The sequence below is a fragment of the Schistocerca serialis genome, chromosome 2 (genome assembly GCF_023864345.2).
Source record: "Schistocerca serialis cubense isolate TAMUIC-IGC-003099 chromosome 2, iqSchSeri2.2, whole genome shotgun sequence".
NCBI lineage: Eukaryota > Metazoa > Arthropoda > Insecta > Orthoptera > Acrididae > Schistocerca > Schistocerca serialis.
In genome coordinates this window covers 133382639-133399998 of record NC_064639.1, presented here as the reverse complement: position 1 = coordinate 133399998, position 17360 = coordinate 133382639, and the positions used below count along the sequence as shown (strand labels likewise).

At 40.9% G+C, this 17360-nt stretch overlaps 1 protein-coding gene across 1 annotated transcript in view; it reads left to right on the top strand.

Annotated features, from left to right (window-relative positions):
* Window positions 1-17360, top strand: part of LOC126456839 (smoothened homolog) — a 120386-nt gene that overhangs the window by 81329 nt on the left and 21697 nt on the right. Inside the window, exons 8-9 of the mRNA XM_050092648.1 lie at window positions 1044-1245; window positions 16846-17028. Coding sequence (XP_049948605.1) covers window positions 1044-1245; window positions 16846-17028 — 385 coding nt within the window. The remainder of the gene's footprint in view (window positions 1-1043; window positions 1246-16845; window positions 17029-17360) is intronic.

Sequence of the window (17360 nt, the reverse complement as noted above, 5' to 3'; positions counted from 1 at the left end):
CCTGGCAGATTAAAACTGTATGCCAGGCAGGGACTCGAACTTCGGATCTTTGGCTTTCACAGGCAAGTGCTATATGTGCACTTGCCCACAAAAGGCAAGGGTCCTGAGATTGAGTCTCGATCTGGCACACAGTTTTAGTCTGCCAGGAAGTTTCAGAAAATATGGATTGCTCTCATACTGCATTCTTGCACCTACAAACTACTTTTAAATTTACAAGTATCAGCTTGGTTATGGGAGACTTGGAAATTTTAAAAAGAAAGTTTGTTACAGTAGTCTCCCCCCCCCCCCTCTCTCTCTCTCTCTCTCTCTCTCTCTCTCTCTCTCTCTCTCTCTCTCTCTCTCCCCCCCCCTCCCCCTCCCCATCCCCCTCCCCCTCCCCCCCTCTCTCCCTCTCTCCCCCCTCCCCCCATACAAGAGACTATTAGTGAGTAGATCTAACTAGTTGTGTGATGAGTGATGAACAGAAAATTTTAAAACCTTTGTTGAACACTTCCTGTATGCATTTTGGAGAAGACTGGACAGTTTGTGAAAGAACTAAAACCTGTGAATGTTATATCACTAATGAACTTGGGTCAGATGAAATAGAACAATGAAGCCATTTACTTTTTTCCTCTCTTTCTTCTTGTACTGGTTTTAATCAGTCTCCTGTCATATGTACATGGTACAACTGAAGCCCTGTGTGAAGGAGATATTGCAGGGCCTGTAGTAATTTAGGCATGATATCATTAATGGGAAGATAGTGGGAGGGGCCATTTTTATCATCTTAAATAACAGTGATGCTTACAATCAACTTTGATCTTATGTTAATGTTGCTCCCACAGACTTTCAATCTTTGACAGCATCAAATATTGAATGGGTCAGTGTGAAAAACACAGGAAGAAAAGATCATGGATTCACTGAGTATTTAGTTAAAATGCAACTATACTTATTTGTTGCTGATATCTTTCAATAGTATTAGAGGAAAAATTATTTTGTCACACTAGTATCTCATTCCTTCACGAGAAAATTATTGATGTTTACTCTACGTTATATTTCTTTTACAGGTTTGGTAACTCTCATAAGGCTGAAAATTGGGAGCCATGATATAATTTCTCCAACAGCAAGTGCAAAAATCAGGGAAACCATTGTTCGAATGGGACTTTTTTCCCTCTTCCTTCTTGTACTGGTATTAGTTACATTCACCTGCCATGTCTATGAATACAGAAATCAGGCTAAGTGGAATTATAGTTTCAGAAAGTATATTGTGTAAGTATGTTCTTTTATATAATTTTATGTGATTTTATTGCCAAGCAGTATTCTTGTTCAATTCTTTCAGACCAATGTCAGCAGATTATGATAGAAAAGGTTGTAAATATTGTTGATGGCCACTGTAAGACCACCACCCTTCACAAAAAAAAAAAAAAAAAAAAAAAAAAAAAAAAAAAAAAAAAAAAAAAAAAAAAAAAAAATGTACGTAGCTATGTTATAACAGGTCTTTATCACTGCAGGAAAAAAATTACATTCAATTTTAGATGACTGCCAACGTTAATTTTGCCCAGTTTTACCTTGTCTGATGTGAGGCTTAAATAATATGGTAGTAAAATAGTCTTTTTGTAAGTAATAAACTGTGTTGCCTTGAGAGGCATTGCATTTTATAGAAGAGATGTGGAAGGAAATAAGCATACTGGGCAAAAGTAAGCACGGAAGGTAGGAGATGAGGTACTGCTGGAAGGAAAGCTGTGAGGATGGGTTGAGAGTCATGCGTGAGTAGCTCAGCAGGCAGAGCACTTGCCCATGAAAGGCAAAGGTCCCGAGTTTGAGTCTCAGTCTGGCACACGGCTTTAATTTGCCAGGAAGCTTCAAATGTAAGCATCCCTCTAGGAGACAACACACTAATAAATACTGTGTAACACAGCATCTGGCATTGATAATGACCCCAGTTTGGTGAGAAATGGTGTCTACAAGTCATTTATGAATAGATCCCATAGAGCTACTAAATTGCAGGAATTTTGTTTGCTATGTTTCACCTGCTGATCCAAATAGTCCCAGATATTTTCCATATGATTTAGATCAGGTAATTTAGTGGATCAGCTGAGGTGTGATAAAGTGTTTGTGTGTACATCAAACTGGGAACATATACATACAGCCCTGTGATTACAGCTGCTTCATCTTGGAAAACAATAATGTCCTTAGCATAACCATCATAATGCTGTAAGGGATGGCAATCCTTAATGCAACTGCTTGGCAGCGATTAAATTTTTTTTTTCATTTTTTATTTTATTTATTTATTTATTTATTTTTTCAGCCATTGGTGGCACTGGCAGGGAGTATATTTCCCCTCCACTGCAAGGCCTTAATTTGTGTAGAAATCTTGAATATGTAACAAGTGTTTGTTAGGCAATGCAGTACACTATATTGAGCAAAAGTGTTTCAAATGAAACAGCAAAATACAAGTATTCTGTTTAGCAAAGGGTATTCATGTATGATTGACATGTGTTTACAGAATCAGAACATGCGGTAAGGAGATCATTTAAGAGATATTTCCTGATGTTCAGTTCCAAATTGGAGTACAATTGATTGATTGATAAATAAATTTCATGGAACAGGAAGTGTTCTTGACAGAAAACATAGCCACATGCAGTACTCTCTGGAGAAACTGAATAACATTGGGCATGCTCTGGAATGGTCCCTACAAAATCAGTTTGACATCTTAGCAAATGGGAATTTCATATGGTTCTGTTCAAATGGCTACAAAAGTTACTGAAGTTATGGCCCCATAAAATAACTGCAGTGCAAGAAGTTAAACTTGGTCACCCTGCAAGAAGGTTATGGCTTCGTAATTTGATTTTGAATAGTTTGCGTGATGGAGAAATTGACCCTGACCTAACTTTTCAGATGAATCATGGTTCCACCAAAGCGGATACATTAATCCCCAAAATAACCAATAATGGATTTCTGAAAAGCCTAACGTAATATATGATGATTAAATAGGAGTGTGATGTGCTATTAGCCATGATAGAATATTAGGCCAAATTTTTTTTCCAGGGAACAATTAACAGTGAGAGATATGTGGAAAACATTTTGCAGCCTCCCCCCCCCCCCCCCCCAATTTATTAGCTGTCAGAGAATGTCCTTTCGTGGACTTCCAGCAGGATTGTGAGATGGCACACAGCCTACTTCTCATGCCGTGTTTCAAGATAGAGTTATTGTATCAATAACAACTAGCAACATATGGCCTCTTTGTTCCTAGCTCATGGAAAGGGGGTGGGGGAAGAGATTAAAAATGAAAGTGTAAGTGTACAAATCAACTTAAAATTAACATTTGTGAACAAATTGCTGCCATTCTTGGAAGGAACAGCAGAGTGTAACGAGCAATTTCCAGAGCATGTGTCAGAAATGCTTGAACAATGAAAGGAGGCAGTTCCAACTTCTCCGTGCTTAAAACACGAGTAGTTGACTTTTTTTTTAAGTGTTTGTGTTGTGTATGTTAGAAATAAGTTATCCGACAAAACATACTATATTTACTGTGGACCCCCTGTCATCTGCACTGCGGGAAGAGCAGTCAGCCTGACCAGCCAGCTGCATGCTGCAAAACATGACTGTTGGAAAATACATTCTGGTTCATGTTCACAGGACCTGAATCAGTCAACCTAAGTCATGGAAAGAAAAACACCCTTGTAACGTGACAGAGCCACCTCCATCCTGAACTACACCATCCACTCACTGTGAGGTAAACACCTCATCAGTCCATTGGTGCACTCAGTGCCTTGCATAATTTGTAAAGAGCCAAATTTGGGATTCATTGGACCACACTGCACACCTCAAGTTAGTTATCATTCAGTTTCTTCGTTGTTTGAGCCAATGAAGAAGTGAAGAAATGTAAATAGTGGTCCTTTGTGAGGAACCTGACTCCAAATGTCCATTGCAGGCAGTTCCCTTGGCAATGTTCGCGTGGTAATGTAATTTATTGAGATGGACGTGCATTCACTGGTAACAGCAATTTCTGTCATGTTTGAAACTGACTATCATTGACAAGACATGGCACTCATCTCCAATCTCTGTTGGTTTGGAAATTTTTATTAGCACCGTCCGTACACCATGTTACCTAGTTGTGAGTGGTACATCATTCCTTGTAGATGCGTTAGACAGTATGCATTGATGCACCAACAAATTGGGCAACTCCATTTGCGATGGATTTTTTTATGTGCGTGCGTGCGATGCACCAATTGTGACGGATTATACGTTGCTGCTGCAATGCAATTTCTTTTATAATTTTTGTTCACCTACCTCTTTACAGCGGTCAATCTTCGCACATAAACTCCTGACTGTAGCTACTTACGAGATCACAGAAAAGCGGTGTTGAGGAAACTGTAACCTCATAGCTACACGCCGGAGGCCGCTATAAGTAAAATTTGCTGAAAATTGTCTATGTACTTTAAAGAAATGATTCAGAAAGGGGATGTCACTCGTACTTTAAACATGAAGTTCAAATTTAAACCTTCAATAGATCTTTATTGTCGTGAAGCAAGATCATCAGCCCACATTTACGAAAATTACTAAAGTTTCTGCTCACAGTTATCACCATACCTAAAACAGCCAGAACTTTTACCTTCCCAAATTCCGAAACCAATTACTTGTAACACAGTCAATGATCGCCCAATTACTTCTGCACATGATATTCAGTGGTTGTCTTTAGTAAAAGTTTATGCTCGCCATAAAATACTCAGTAAGAATATACTCAGTACTGCCACGCTATATAATTCAAAGTTCACTCGTGATTTTCGTTGGAACGAATTATCACAACACTCTAAAGTTTTCATAAACAGTTTCTGGTCACTACCAGATACCATTAACACTGGACCATAAGGCGGAAGTCACCTCAAGACTTCATCTTACACATAATCCGAAAAGTCACATCCAGCATAACCGCCTCCAATCAAAGATAGGTCGCAACTCCCTCTCACTCCCCCACACTCAAACTATATCTCCTCGCTATGCGGCCAACCATCTTGCTTCTCATTGGCTGTCAGCACTTACGACCAATGAGAACTCACTTCTAGGGCGCGGCTCGCGCCAAAATTTAGCAAGCACCAACCACTTCTCTAGGCTCGATGACGTCATCAAATTAAGTAACACAAAACTCACTAATTAAATAAACAAAATAAAAATGAACTATAAGCTTTACTCTACACCTGGAAATTTATTATGTAGTCGCGAATGTTCTGGCTGTCTTAAATACATAAGCATACATACTTGGACATCTGACATTCACTAGTAGGGGAACCACTAGTGGATTTGTTCCCACGTTACAGACATTCACGTTACACATTCACTATGTTGCCTTGGACCCATACGAACAAAATGACTATTACCGACTGCTGTTCTGTCACGTCTCCATGTTGACCACCTTTTTGCACTGACCAGGAGTGACATGTCACATCACTGCCACGACATTGTCAGCAGTGGAGGGTCACATGACTGCCTGGTACCAGTTCTACACCTACACTTCTACAGAAATCCAAAGTGACCAGTATGTGGTTTCAAGGAGGTGGACAATATTTTGTTTGATGAGCTTTGTATATACAAGTGTAATCCCAAAAATAAGGTCTCCAAGACACTAGGGGCACAGGGAAGCTGCTTGTGTGGCTGTTGGGCATGTTGTTTTTTTCCTTGCTCCCTCCACTCTCTACAGAGACCACAGCATATCTGCTGGAGCTTTCAGTCTTGGCTTGGCAGCCAGTTACAGTGGAGCTCCCATTAGCCACTACCACCAGGTGCGAAGTTTGCGGAGTTATTCGGTTTTTGAGTGCCAAAAAAGCGTTAAAGAAATCGACATTCATCAACAGTTGACAGAAGTGTGTTAAGAGTCATGCATGGATGTCAAAAAATGTCCACAAGTGGTGTATACAGTTGGCAGGTGGTCGTACTGAAATTTGTGACGTGGAAAAAATTGGGAGACTGCCAATTCCCGAATAGACAATCACAAAGGTTGAACAAAACTTGTTTCAAGATCGGCGTATCGCTTCCAATGAGCTCTGTGATGTTGTTGCTGAGATTTCTTGAAGATTCAGTAGTCTTGGGTGATGGAACTTAGGCTTTCTGCTTCACATCTGAGACCAAACAACAATTGTGTGTGTGGCGACATTCTGATTCACCCAAGCCACAAAAATTCAAAAGCACACAGTCTGCTAGCAAAGTCATGGCAACTGTATTTTGGGATCGAAAGAGGATATTGTCGGTCAACCTCATGGTTCCTGGAACAACAACAACAAATGCCAACAGGTGCTGTCAGACATTAAAAAGCTCATACAGACATTTCAGAACTGAAGAGTTATATTGAGCAAGGGTGTAAGCCTTCTCCATGACAATGCCTGCCCCCACATTGCCAATCAAACTGTGGATCTTCTGCAACGGTTTGGTTGGGACATCATCACCCATTCACCCAACAGTCTGGCCTAAGCACCCAGTGACTACCACTTGTTTCCCAAGTTAAAAGAACACATGGCTGGAAGGCACTTTAGTGACAACAATTAGGTGAAAGAAGAGGTCCGGCGATTCTTCTATAACATGGCTGTGGCCTGGTATGACATGGACATACAAAAATTGCTACACACAAAAATGCGTCAATTGAAACGACAATTATGTGGAGAAATAGGAAAATGTTGAAGCTTCAAAACTATGTACAACTTATTGTAAATAAACATTTCTCTATATTTTTAAAAAATTAGAGACCTTGCTTTTGGGATCACCCTTGTTTAATGAGGAAAGTGAGAAAGGGGCAGCAGTTTATGTCCCATTCTTTTCAACTGTATTTGCAGAAAATTTTAGAATCTGGAATGAAAATTTGCCGTAACATAAAATTTCACCAGTCATGTTGGAGAGAAACAGTGGAGGTTTTCAAGTAAATTGTTTGGAATTTGCTGGCGATTTTGTTACACTTTCATGCAATCTAACAAATGTGATGATGTAAATCAATCTCTTGGAGGAGGTAACCAACAAAATAGGCATAAGAATCTCTATTTACTTGTAAAAAAATTCCCAAACATAAAATATTCTATAATTTCCAAAATGGTTTAGAAAATCTGCTTTAGATGAAAGAATGTACAAGATGGAAAGAGCTCATCATATCATAAAGAACATTTAAAAAATGTAAATTGTCTGAGTACCTTCTGGATGCAAGAGGTAGGAAATGTTAACAAAAAAAATATATAAAAGAAGAAGAAAAGATAGATAGGGGCTATTTTCGTCTTAAAGTGTTACACATTGAAGGGTTCCAGGATAAGAAGGAAAAGAAACAGGTTCACCATTGACTGAGGAGAGGAAAAAGCAACACAGTGAAAGGATAGAGGAATACTGGAAGGAAGGGAAGAGGAAACAGTAGAATGTGAGGATCTAAATTGACATTTCATCCTCTGTAGGCCTACATGAGAAGAGAAAATAGAAAGCTGTTACTTTGGGGAAAAAGCCACTCCTCTTCTTTCACTACTTGGCTCCTGGTTATGTCTGCTGCTACATCTTAGGTGTTTATGTAACTTCATTGATTCATGGTTAAAAATCCATGTAATAGGAATATTAGTGTTAGTCAGAATCTACATCCTGGAATCCAGATATTTTGACAAATTATATAAGCAATGCCTAACAAGGTACTGTTATACTTCAGTTTTAAATCTTTATGGATTTCAAATTTACTGGTGTGTGCATGGTGTTTATCAGCAACTTGTTATAGACTTTTGCACCTGAACACTTTTTCTTTTTTTAAAGAAATATATAGACTATACAGAGGAGGACATAGACAATATGGAGATTATTTTTGTTGGCAGTATTGTGGTTGTGAATTTCAGAATTCACCTTAAATTCATTCGTATTATTAATCACAAACACAGTAGGGGAGTAATTGTGTTAGAATGTGAGTGTAACAATCCCAAAGGCCCTTAAGAAGCTTAACTACAAGCTGTTCAGTTATCAACTTTATGTAGTATTCTGACAATGGAAAGTCCAGGATGGAATAACAATAATATTAAAAGGTTAGATTGCTATTCAGCACATAGAGAAGGCTTGCAGTTTCAGAGGGGCACAGTGAAAAAGACTGCTAAACATTGAAGCTTTTGGACAAAAAAGTCATTTGAAATAGAAAATTCATAACACACATACACACTTGTCCACTATCTCCGGGCACTGGGTCCTGAACGTGGACTGTGCGACTGATGTGAGCAGCGATCTGCTGGGATGGGTGGTTGGGGTAAGGTGATGGAATGTGGTTGGAGGGGGACAGATAGGGTAGGAGTAGGGGAAGATGCTGTGCTGCATGTGGGAGCATGCAGGAGCATGATGAGGGTGGGGAGAGGGACAGGATGGGCTGCTATATGCAGAGTCAAGAGGTTGTACTTGGGGGGAAGGGGGGAGTAAAGAAGGGGTAAATACTAGTAGGCGCCTTGGTGGGATAGAAGGCTTGTGTAGTGCTGGAATGGAAGCGGGAAAGAGGATAGGTAGGTGGAGGACAGAGACTTGCGAAGGATGTGGCCAGGGACAGGGGTGAAGGGGTACAGGAACAAAGGGTGTTTTGCCATTCAGAAAAGCTGGTGTGTGTAACAGGAATCCAGATGGTGCAGGCTGTGAAGCAGCCATTGAAGTGAATGAAGCACATCTTGTTGAGCAGCATGTTCAGCAATTTGGTGGTCCATCTGTCTCTTTCCCACAGTTTGGTGCTGTCCATTTATGCAGACAACAGACAGCTTGTTAGTTGTCATGCCTACATAAAAACCAGCACAATGGTCGCAGCTTAGTTTATAGATCACATGGCTGCTTTCACATGTAGCCCTGCCTTTGATAGGGTAGGAGATGCTTGTGACTGGGCTGGAGTGAGTGATAGTGGATGGATGTATGGGACAGGTCTTGCATCTAGGTCAATTACGGGAATATGAGGCAAGGGGTTGGAGCGCTGGAGCAGGTCTGCGGATGGGGAAGGTATTGTGTAATTTTCGTGGGCGGTGGAATACCTCTGTAGGAGGGGTGTGGAGGATATTCACTATTTGATGGAATGAAGGGAGTTAGTCAAAACCCTGGCAAAGAATGTGATTCAGTTTCTTAGGCTGTGGGCAGTACTGAGTCATGAGAGGAGTGCTCCTTTGCAGCTGGACAGTGGGTATATGGGAAGTGGTAGGTGACTGGAGAGATAAGGCATCTCGCACCCTATTGAAGGCAGGACTACCTGTGAGAGCTGCCATGTGATACATAAACTAAGCTGAAACGACTGTACTGCTTTCTATGTGGGTGTGACAACTAATAGGCTGTTTGTCCACATGAACAGTCACCGCCAAATTGTGGCCAAGAGACAGCTGGACCACATCCCTTCACCCCCCTCCCACACAACTGGATCTAGCAGCACATCCTGTCCCCACATCCATCACATCCCTGCACATTCCTACAGGCAGCACAGCATCTTTCCCCACTCCTACCCTGTTACCCCTTGCCCTCCCCACCCTATGCCTCCTCCTTACTCCAAGCACACACCCCAGAAAATTGGTGCTGGTGTCAGACACATTCCCAGTCAGGCCGCAGAGCCCGTGGAGACAGTGGGCATGTATGTTCGAGTTGTACTTGTGTGAATGTGTGTGTGTGTGTGTGTGTGTCTGTGTGTGTGTGTGTGTGTGTGTGTGTGTGTGTGTGTCCAAAAGATTAAATGTTTAGCAGTCTTTTTCATTGTGCTTGTCTGTGACTCAGCACCTTCTCTGTGTGGTGAGTCATGTAACATTTGTATTTTTTTAGAACCTTTTCTGATGAACAGATAAATTTTTAACCTAAGTTGCATTGCATCCCAGAAGATTATGCCATGCTCTGCATAGTAACTAACAGTTCTTGATAAAACTTTACGTAGTTTTCGTGTTAGATTTCTTAGTGTTTTCTTGATCGTTTACAACAGAAAGCGCCCTAAAACCGTCTTTTGTTTGTTTCGCAGCCGTTAGCCACTAGTCACTTGAATCAGCAGTTGTCTTGTGACAGCCAGAGCGAGAGCACCAGCAGCAGCGAGTACTGTTTGTATAAAGCGTTTTTGTACTTATTTGCTGCGCTTAGCTTTTAAATAGTTTTTCTGGGAAAACCTAGCGTAGTTTTCGCGTCTCGTATTTCAGTGAGTGTTTCTTGATTATCAGAGTAGCTCATCAGAAGATTATCTTGGGAATTTGTCACCGTATAGAGTAGGGTAAACATAGTCATGTGTAGGGACTGTGGTTGTTGTGAGCGGACGCAAGGAGAATTGGCCACTCTTCGGAGGCAGGTGGAGGCTTTGTCTGTTAGGCTCATCGAGCTCGAGGCGCAGGCGTCGGCTCGTAGTGGCGTTGGGGCAACTGTGGTGAGACCTATGCCTACTTTGGTGGCCTTGGAATCACATGGAACCCCTGATGTCGCTGCGTCTTCCGGCAGTGAGCATCTTACCGGTCAGCCATCACTCCAGGGTGAATGGCGGACAGTGGTGGGCTCGCGCGTGCCTGGCCGAAAGGCAAAGGTGGGATCTGGCCGCGTGGCAGCTGCCTTACCCCTTTCCAACAGGTACGGGGTGCTTCCTAGTGGTGATGACATCGTTTCCGAGCCACCACAGGATGCCTCGCCTGTTGGGCCAGTGGCCGATTCTCCGGCAAGGTCCCGACAGTCACAGAGGGCGGGCCTATTAGTTATAGGGAGCTCCAACGTTAGGCGGGTTATGGAGCCCCTCAGGAAAATAGCAGGTAGGTCGGGGAAGAATGCCAGTGTGCACTCGGTGTGCTTGCCGGGGGGTCTCGTCCGTAATGTGGAGGAGGCCCTTCCGGCAGCTATTGAACGCACTGGGTGTGACCGGCTGCAGATAGTAGCACATGTCGGAACGAATGACGCCTGCCGCTTGGGTTCTGAGGCCATCCTTGGTTCCTTCCGGCGGCTGGCTGATTTGGTGAAGACAACCAGCATCGCACGCGGAGTGCAAGCTGAGCTTAATATCTGCAGCATAGTGCCCAGAGTCGATCGCGGTCCTCTGGTTTGGAGCCGTGTGGAGGGTCTAAACCAGAGGCTCAGACGACTCTGCGACTATAATGGTTGCAAATTCATCGACCTCCGTTATTGGGTGGAGAACTGTAGGGCCCCCCTAGACAGGTCAGGCGTGCACTACACACCGGAAGCAGCTACTAGGGTACCAGAGTACGTGTGGCGTGTACACGGGGGTTTTTTAGGTTAGAGGGACCCCCCCTTGGGCGAAACGATAAAATACCTGACGGCTTACCAGAGAGGACATTATCATCGTTGATAAAGAACGTCCGTCCTCAGAGACCAAAAACAGGAAAAGTTAACGTAATATTGGTAAACTGCAGGAGTATCCAGGGCAAGGTTCCTGAATTAGTATCTCTTATTGAAGGAAATAGTGCGCATATAGTATTAGGGACGGAAAGTTGGTTAAAACCGGAAGTGAACAGTAACGAAATCCTAGACACAGAATGGAATATATACCGCAAGGATAGGATAAACGCCAATGGTGGAGTAGTATTTATAGCAGTAAAGAATTCAATAATATCCAGTGAAGTTATTAGCGAATGCGAATGTGAAATAATCTGGGTTAAGTTAAGTATCAAAGGTGGGTCAGATATGATAGTCGGATGCTTCTATAGACCACCTGCATCAGCAACCGTAGTAGTTGAGCGCCTCAGAGAGAACCTGCAGAACGTCGTGAAGAAGTTTCGTGAGACTTCAATCTACCAGGTATAGAATGGGATAGTCACACAATCAGAACTGGAGCCAGGGACAGAGACTCTTGTGACATTATCCTGACTGCCTTGTCTGAGAATTACTTCGAGCAGATAGTTAGAGAACCAACTCGTGAAGCTAACGTTTTAGACCTCATAGCAACAAATAGACCGGAACATTTCGACTCCGTGAATGTAGAAGAGGGTATCAGTGATCATAAGTCAGTGGTTGCATCAATGACTACAAGTGTAATAAGAAATGCCAAGAAAGGAAGGAAAATATATTTGCTTAACAAGAGTGATAGGGCACAAATCGCAGAATATCTGAGTGACCACCATCAAACGTTCATTTCTGAGGAAGAGGATGTGGAACAAAAATGGAAAAAATTCAGAAACATCGTCCAGTACGCCTTAGATAAGTTTGTACCGACTAAGGTCCAAAGCGAGGGGAAAGATCCACCGTGGTATAACAATCATGTACGAAAGGTACTACGGAAACAAAGAAAGCTTCATCATAGGTTTAAGAGTAGTCGAATCATAGCTGATAAGGAAAAGCTGAACGAAGCGAAAAAGAGCGTAAAGAGAGCAATGAGAGAAGCATTCAACGAATTCGAACATAAAACATTGGCAAACAATCTAAACAAGAACCCTAAAAAGTTTTGGTCATATGTAAAATCGGTAAGCGGATCTAAATCCCCTATTCAGTCACTCGTTGACCACGATGGCACTGAAACAGAGGACGACCGAAGAAAGGCAGAAATACTGAATTCAGTGTTCCGAAACTGTTTCACTGCGGAAAATCGTAACACGGTCCCTGACCTCAGCCGTCGCACGGACGCCAAAATGGAAAATATTGAAATAAACGATATCGGAATTGAAAAACAACTGCTATCACTTAGTAGCGGAAAAGCATCCGGACCAGACGAGATACCCTTAAGATTCTACAGTGATTATGCTAAAGAACTTGCCCCCTTTCTATCAGCAATTTATCGTAGATCGCTGGAAGAACGTAAAGTACCTAGCGACTGGAAGAAAGCGCAGGTCGTTCCCATTTTCAAGAAGGGTCATAAATCAGATGCGAATAATTATAGGCCTATTTCGCTTACGTCAATCTGTTGTAGAATAATGGAACATGTTTTGTGTTCTCGTATTATGACGTTCTTAGATAATACAAATCTCCTTCATCATAACCAACATGGATTCCGCAAACAGAGATCATGTGAAACTCAGCTTGCCCTATTTGCCCAAGAAATTCACAGTGCCGTAGACACTGGCGAGCAGATTGATGCCGTATTCCTGGACTTCAGGAAGGCATTTGATACGGTTCCGCACTTACGTTTAGTGAAAAAAATACGAGCTTACGGAATATCGGACCAGGTTTGTGATTGGATTCAGGATTTCCTAGAAGAAAGAACACAACATGTCATTCTTAACGGTTCAAAATCTGCAGATGTAAAGGTAATTTCGGGAGTACCGCAGGGAAGCGTGATAGGACCTTTATTGTTTACAATATACATAAATGACTTAGTTGACAACATCGGTAGCTCCGTGAGGCTATTTGCAGATGACACGGTTGTCTACAAGAAAGTAGCAACATCAGAAGACTCGTACGTACTCCAGGAGGACCTGCAGAGGATTAATGCATGGTGCGACAGCTGGCAGCTTTCCCTAAACGTAGATAAATGTAATATAATGCGCATACATAGGGGCAGAAATCCATTCCAGTACGATTATGCCATAGGTGGTAAATCATTGGAAGCGGTAACGACCGTAAAATACTTAGGAGTTACTATCCGGAGCGATCTGAAGTGGAATGATCACATAAAACAAATAGTGGGAAAAGCAGGCGCCAGGTTGAGATTCATAGGAAGAATTCTAAGAAAATGTGACTCATCGACGAAAGAAGTAGCTTACAAAACGCTTGTTCGTCCGATTCTTGAGTATTGCTCATCAGTATGGGACCCTTACCAGGTTGGATTAATAGAAGAGATAGACATGATCCAGCGAAAAGCAGCTCGATTCGTCATGGGGACATTTAGTCAGCGCGAGAGCGTTACGGAGATGCTGAACAAGCTCCAGTGGCGGACACTTCAAGAAAGGCGTCACGCAATACGGAGAGGTTTATTATCGAAATTACGAGAGAGCACATTCCGGGAAGAGATGGGCAACATATTACTACCGCCCACATATATCTCGCGTAATGATCACAACGAAAAGATCCGAGAAATTAGAGCAAATACGGAGACTTACAAGCAGTCGTTCTTCCCACGCACAATTCGTGAATGGAACAGGGAAGGGGGGATCAGATAGTGGTACAATAAGTACCCTCCGCCACACACCGTAAGGTGGCTCGCGGAGTATAGATGTAGATGTAGATGTAGGGCAATATTAAGTGAAAGATCATTACAGAGAAAGGGAGTTCTAAGTGCAAAACAGGCAGAACTGAGTGTTTTGGTTAACTTATCCATGTTCTACTGCTACTTTAGTTTATCTATCTGGATGCCTAGAAAATTGACATATAAAGTTTCAACTAGTGTATGACATTTATCTTTATTTCTGTGATGTGTAAGTAATTTTTATTTATTTGTAATTGCATAAAGGGAGTTTTTGTAAGATTGAGAATTAAACTGTTTGTTGTGAACCAGTTGTTACCATCATTCCCTACTCTCCTCAGTTTATGTGGTATGGATATATTTGAACTCTATTAATATACGTGTATCAGCCATAAACATCACAGTTTTTAAGACTGTTCCAATATCCCAGCTGAATCATTTACACATGTCAAGAACAGCAGTGAGCCAAGCACTGAACCTTTGGACCACATATTTAATGTTTCATAATTTTGTTTTATTGTTGTGGTATTATTTGTTAGAGTAATTCGTTGTTTTTTGTTGTTAAAGAGTGTCTACCCATGTATGTTTTAGTTCCAGTAGAATTTTATGTTCAAGACAAGTGAGTGTGTTTGCAAGATCACAGATAATGCAAACATGATTTGTTTTCTTGTTTGTTTCTGTCAGAAGAGTTGTGATGTTTATATCACTTTCTCTGTAGAGAATCCTTTATGAGCATTAGAGTGCACTTAGATGGATGGAGAAGTGTCTGTAACTAAAGATCACTTGCTTATCTGCACTTTTATAAATTATTTTTAACACTGCATATTTCAGTCTTTCAGGAGCTTCACTTTGACTTATTACAAAGATAATTTGGGGGGGGGGGGGGGGGGTGAGGGGGGGAACTATTATGTCAGCACATAGGATTACAGTATTTTGGTGAAAGTGTCATCAAAGCCAGAAGAGTTATTGATTTTCACTGAACTCATTGGTAGTTATGACCTCTTTAACATTGATTTGGCAAAACTTATATTTGCTGGTGGAGTACGCAATGTTTGTTCAAGTAAATCTAATGGATCTTCTTTCCGTGGTCCTTTTACTAACATTAATTTTAGCTATCATTGGAAAGAATTCAGTTAATTTAGTGGCCAATAATTTGAGTTTCTCATCAGCTGTCTGGGTGCTGGAGTAATTAGGGACCTGAATGTGATTTGCCTTACAAAAGTTGCTGTTGCAGTGTTTAGTGAAGGTAATTTTTTAAAAAAAATAGTGTCAGGATTAATATTGGTTTATGAGAAGCAATAGGAAATGGGAGGAAACTAAAGTTTTATTAACAAAGGAAATAAATAAGAGAATAAAATATAATAATCTGTAGTAATTAATAAAGTCTTCAGGCAATTTTTGCACTTTCCACTATATTTACGCTGATTTAAAAGTATTGTTTTATCAGTACACATGAAAGATATCTGCCAAGCTATCTCCCAGTTAATTTACTCCTGTGAGAATTGTGTCTCTTCTGTATGAATATGAGGCAACATAAATTATAATGCAATTGGTGATTTACTTCCTGTCATTTCCACCAAGTGCTTTTGTCCTATGCTGCCTGTGAATAATTTGCTGTAAAATTGCCTCAAAATGTGAAATGCTCATTTTAATATACGTAACTTATGTGAAGCTACCTGCCATAAATGTTCCCTTACAATGTTTTCTAATTCTGTCTATATCTTTGACAGAGCCCAATTTTTTTTGTGGATCTTGAGAACCTGAAGTAAGGTTCTAATGTTCCTTGTACAAAACCAAAAATTGATATTTCTGGTTCTGATCAATAATGGCTTCTGAAAGCAATATACTGAAGAACAGCCATATGCCGTCAGAGCTCTGTCTACTTCTATACTCTGCAATCAAATTTGTGGTGTGTGGCAGAGGGCACTTCTATACTGGTGTCATTTCCCTCCTGTCGTAATACACTTGCAAATGGACTGCTAGAAGAATGAGTGTCGGCTGGTCTCTACAAGACCTCAGATTTATCTGATTTTGCTGTTGTAGTCATTTTGTGAGATATTTGTGGGAGAAAGTAATAAGTTACCTGACTGTTCGTGGTATGTACACTCTCAGAATTCTAAACATAAAGCTCTGCATGATGCACTAATGCCTCTCTTGTTGTGCCTGCAAACTAAGTTTGATGAGCACATCCATAGCAATATACAGGTACCTAAATAAGAGGTACACAATAAGAGCAGTATAGTTTTTCAGTGAGGTATTTCTCATTGCAAGGCTGGAGGCAACAGAAGAGGTAGGGGTGTCATGGATATTGTGAATTTTCTTATTTTGATTGTCAGAAAAAATAAGAATTTCATGTAGAGGAGCTAGCAAAATTGCCCGCCGTAAGAGTTTATGTGGATTAAAGGCAATGCGAGATCACGTGGACTTTTTTACTGCGTTCAGAAATGCATCTGGGAATTGGAGAACACACTAAGTCCGAGATGCAGGGAAAAAACTGAGTTGTTACAGTTGTTGTGACTTCATGATGAATGTGCAGATACTTTTCATTGGCAACATGACATAGTAGATAAAATGTCTTAATCTGGGAGCTAAACTGTGATTATTTCTACTTCGAGGCAGATCATACATTGATTAAAATCTATAACATGATTGCTGCACACAGCCATTGTGCAGACATAGATAAGTTTCACTACACACTTATTTACATGCTCACTGGTTTCCCAGTTTCATATAGCATACAACTGACAAGTGATGTTCGAATTGAAAGTAACTGTGTTTTATATATTCCTAAGCAAAAATAATACTGACAATAGTTCTTTTTCAAAAAGCTGCAAGATTATTGGTGGTGATTCTGTCAATAATGGAAACAAGGACAAGTGTCGAATGGAGTCCCGTCCGAGCTTAGCAATAATGCAACTTCATGTACTTACTGTGTTTGCTGCTGGAATAGTAATGTCATCATGGATCTGGACAGGGTCTACAATACATACGTGGAAGAGATTTCTAAGAAGGTAAGAAAAATTGTTTTTGTTAATGACATAAAGTAAGAACACCTGGATGACAAGGAATCTGATTGAGATTGTGGAAAATGCTGTTTATTTTGTGAGGAATAGTATAGTATTCTCGTGCTTTTGATATGCGCTGTTGCTGCTATTGAAAAATTTGTCATGATCAGTATTTCAGGATAATACTGTATACAGCCAGTGTTCTTTGTGAAATTACAAATCTTTTTAAATTGTTAAAGGTCAAAATAAGAAGAGAGGGTTCAGGATTTATCATTAAATTATCTGAATTTTTACGATACATTTTAAGTTTTCTCACAAAATAGTTACTTAAAGATTAT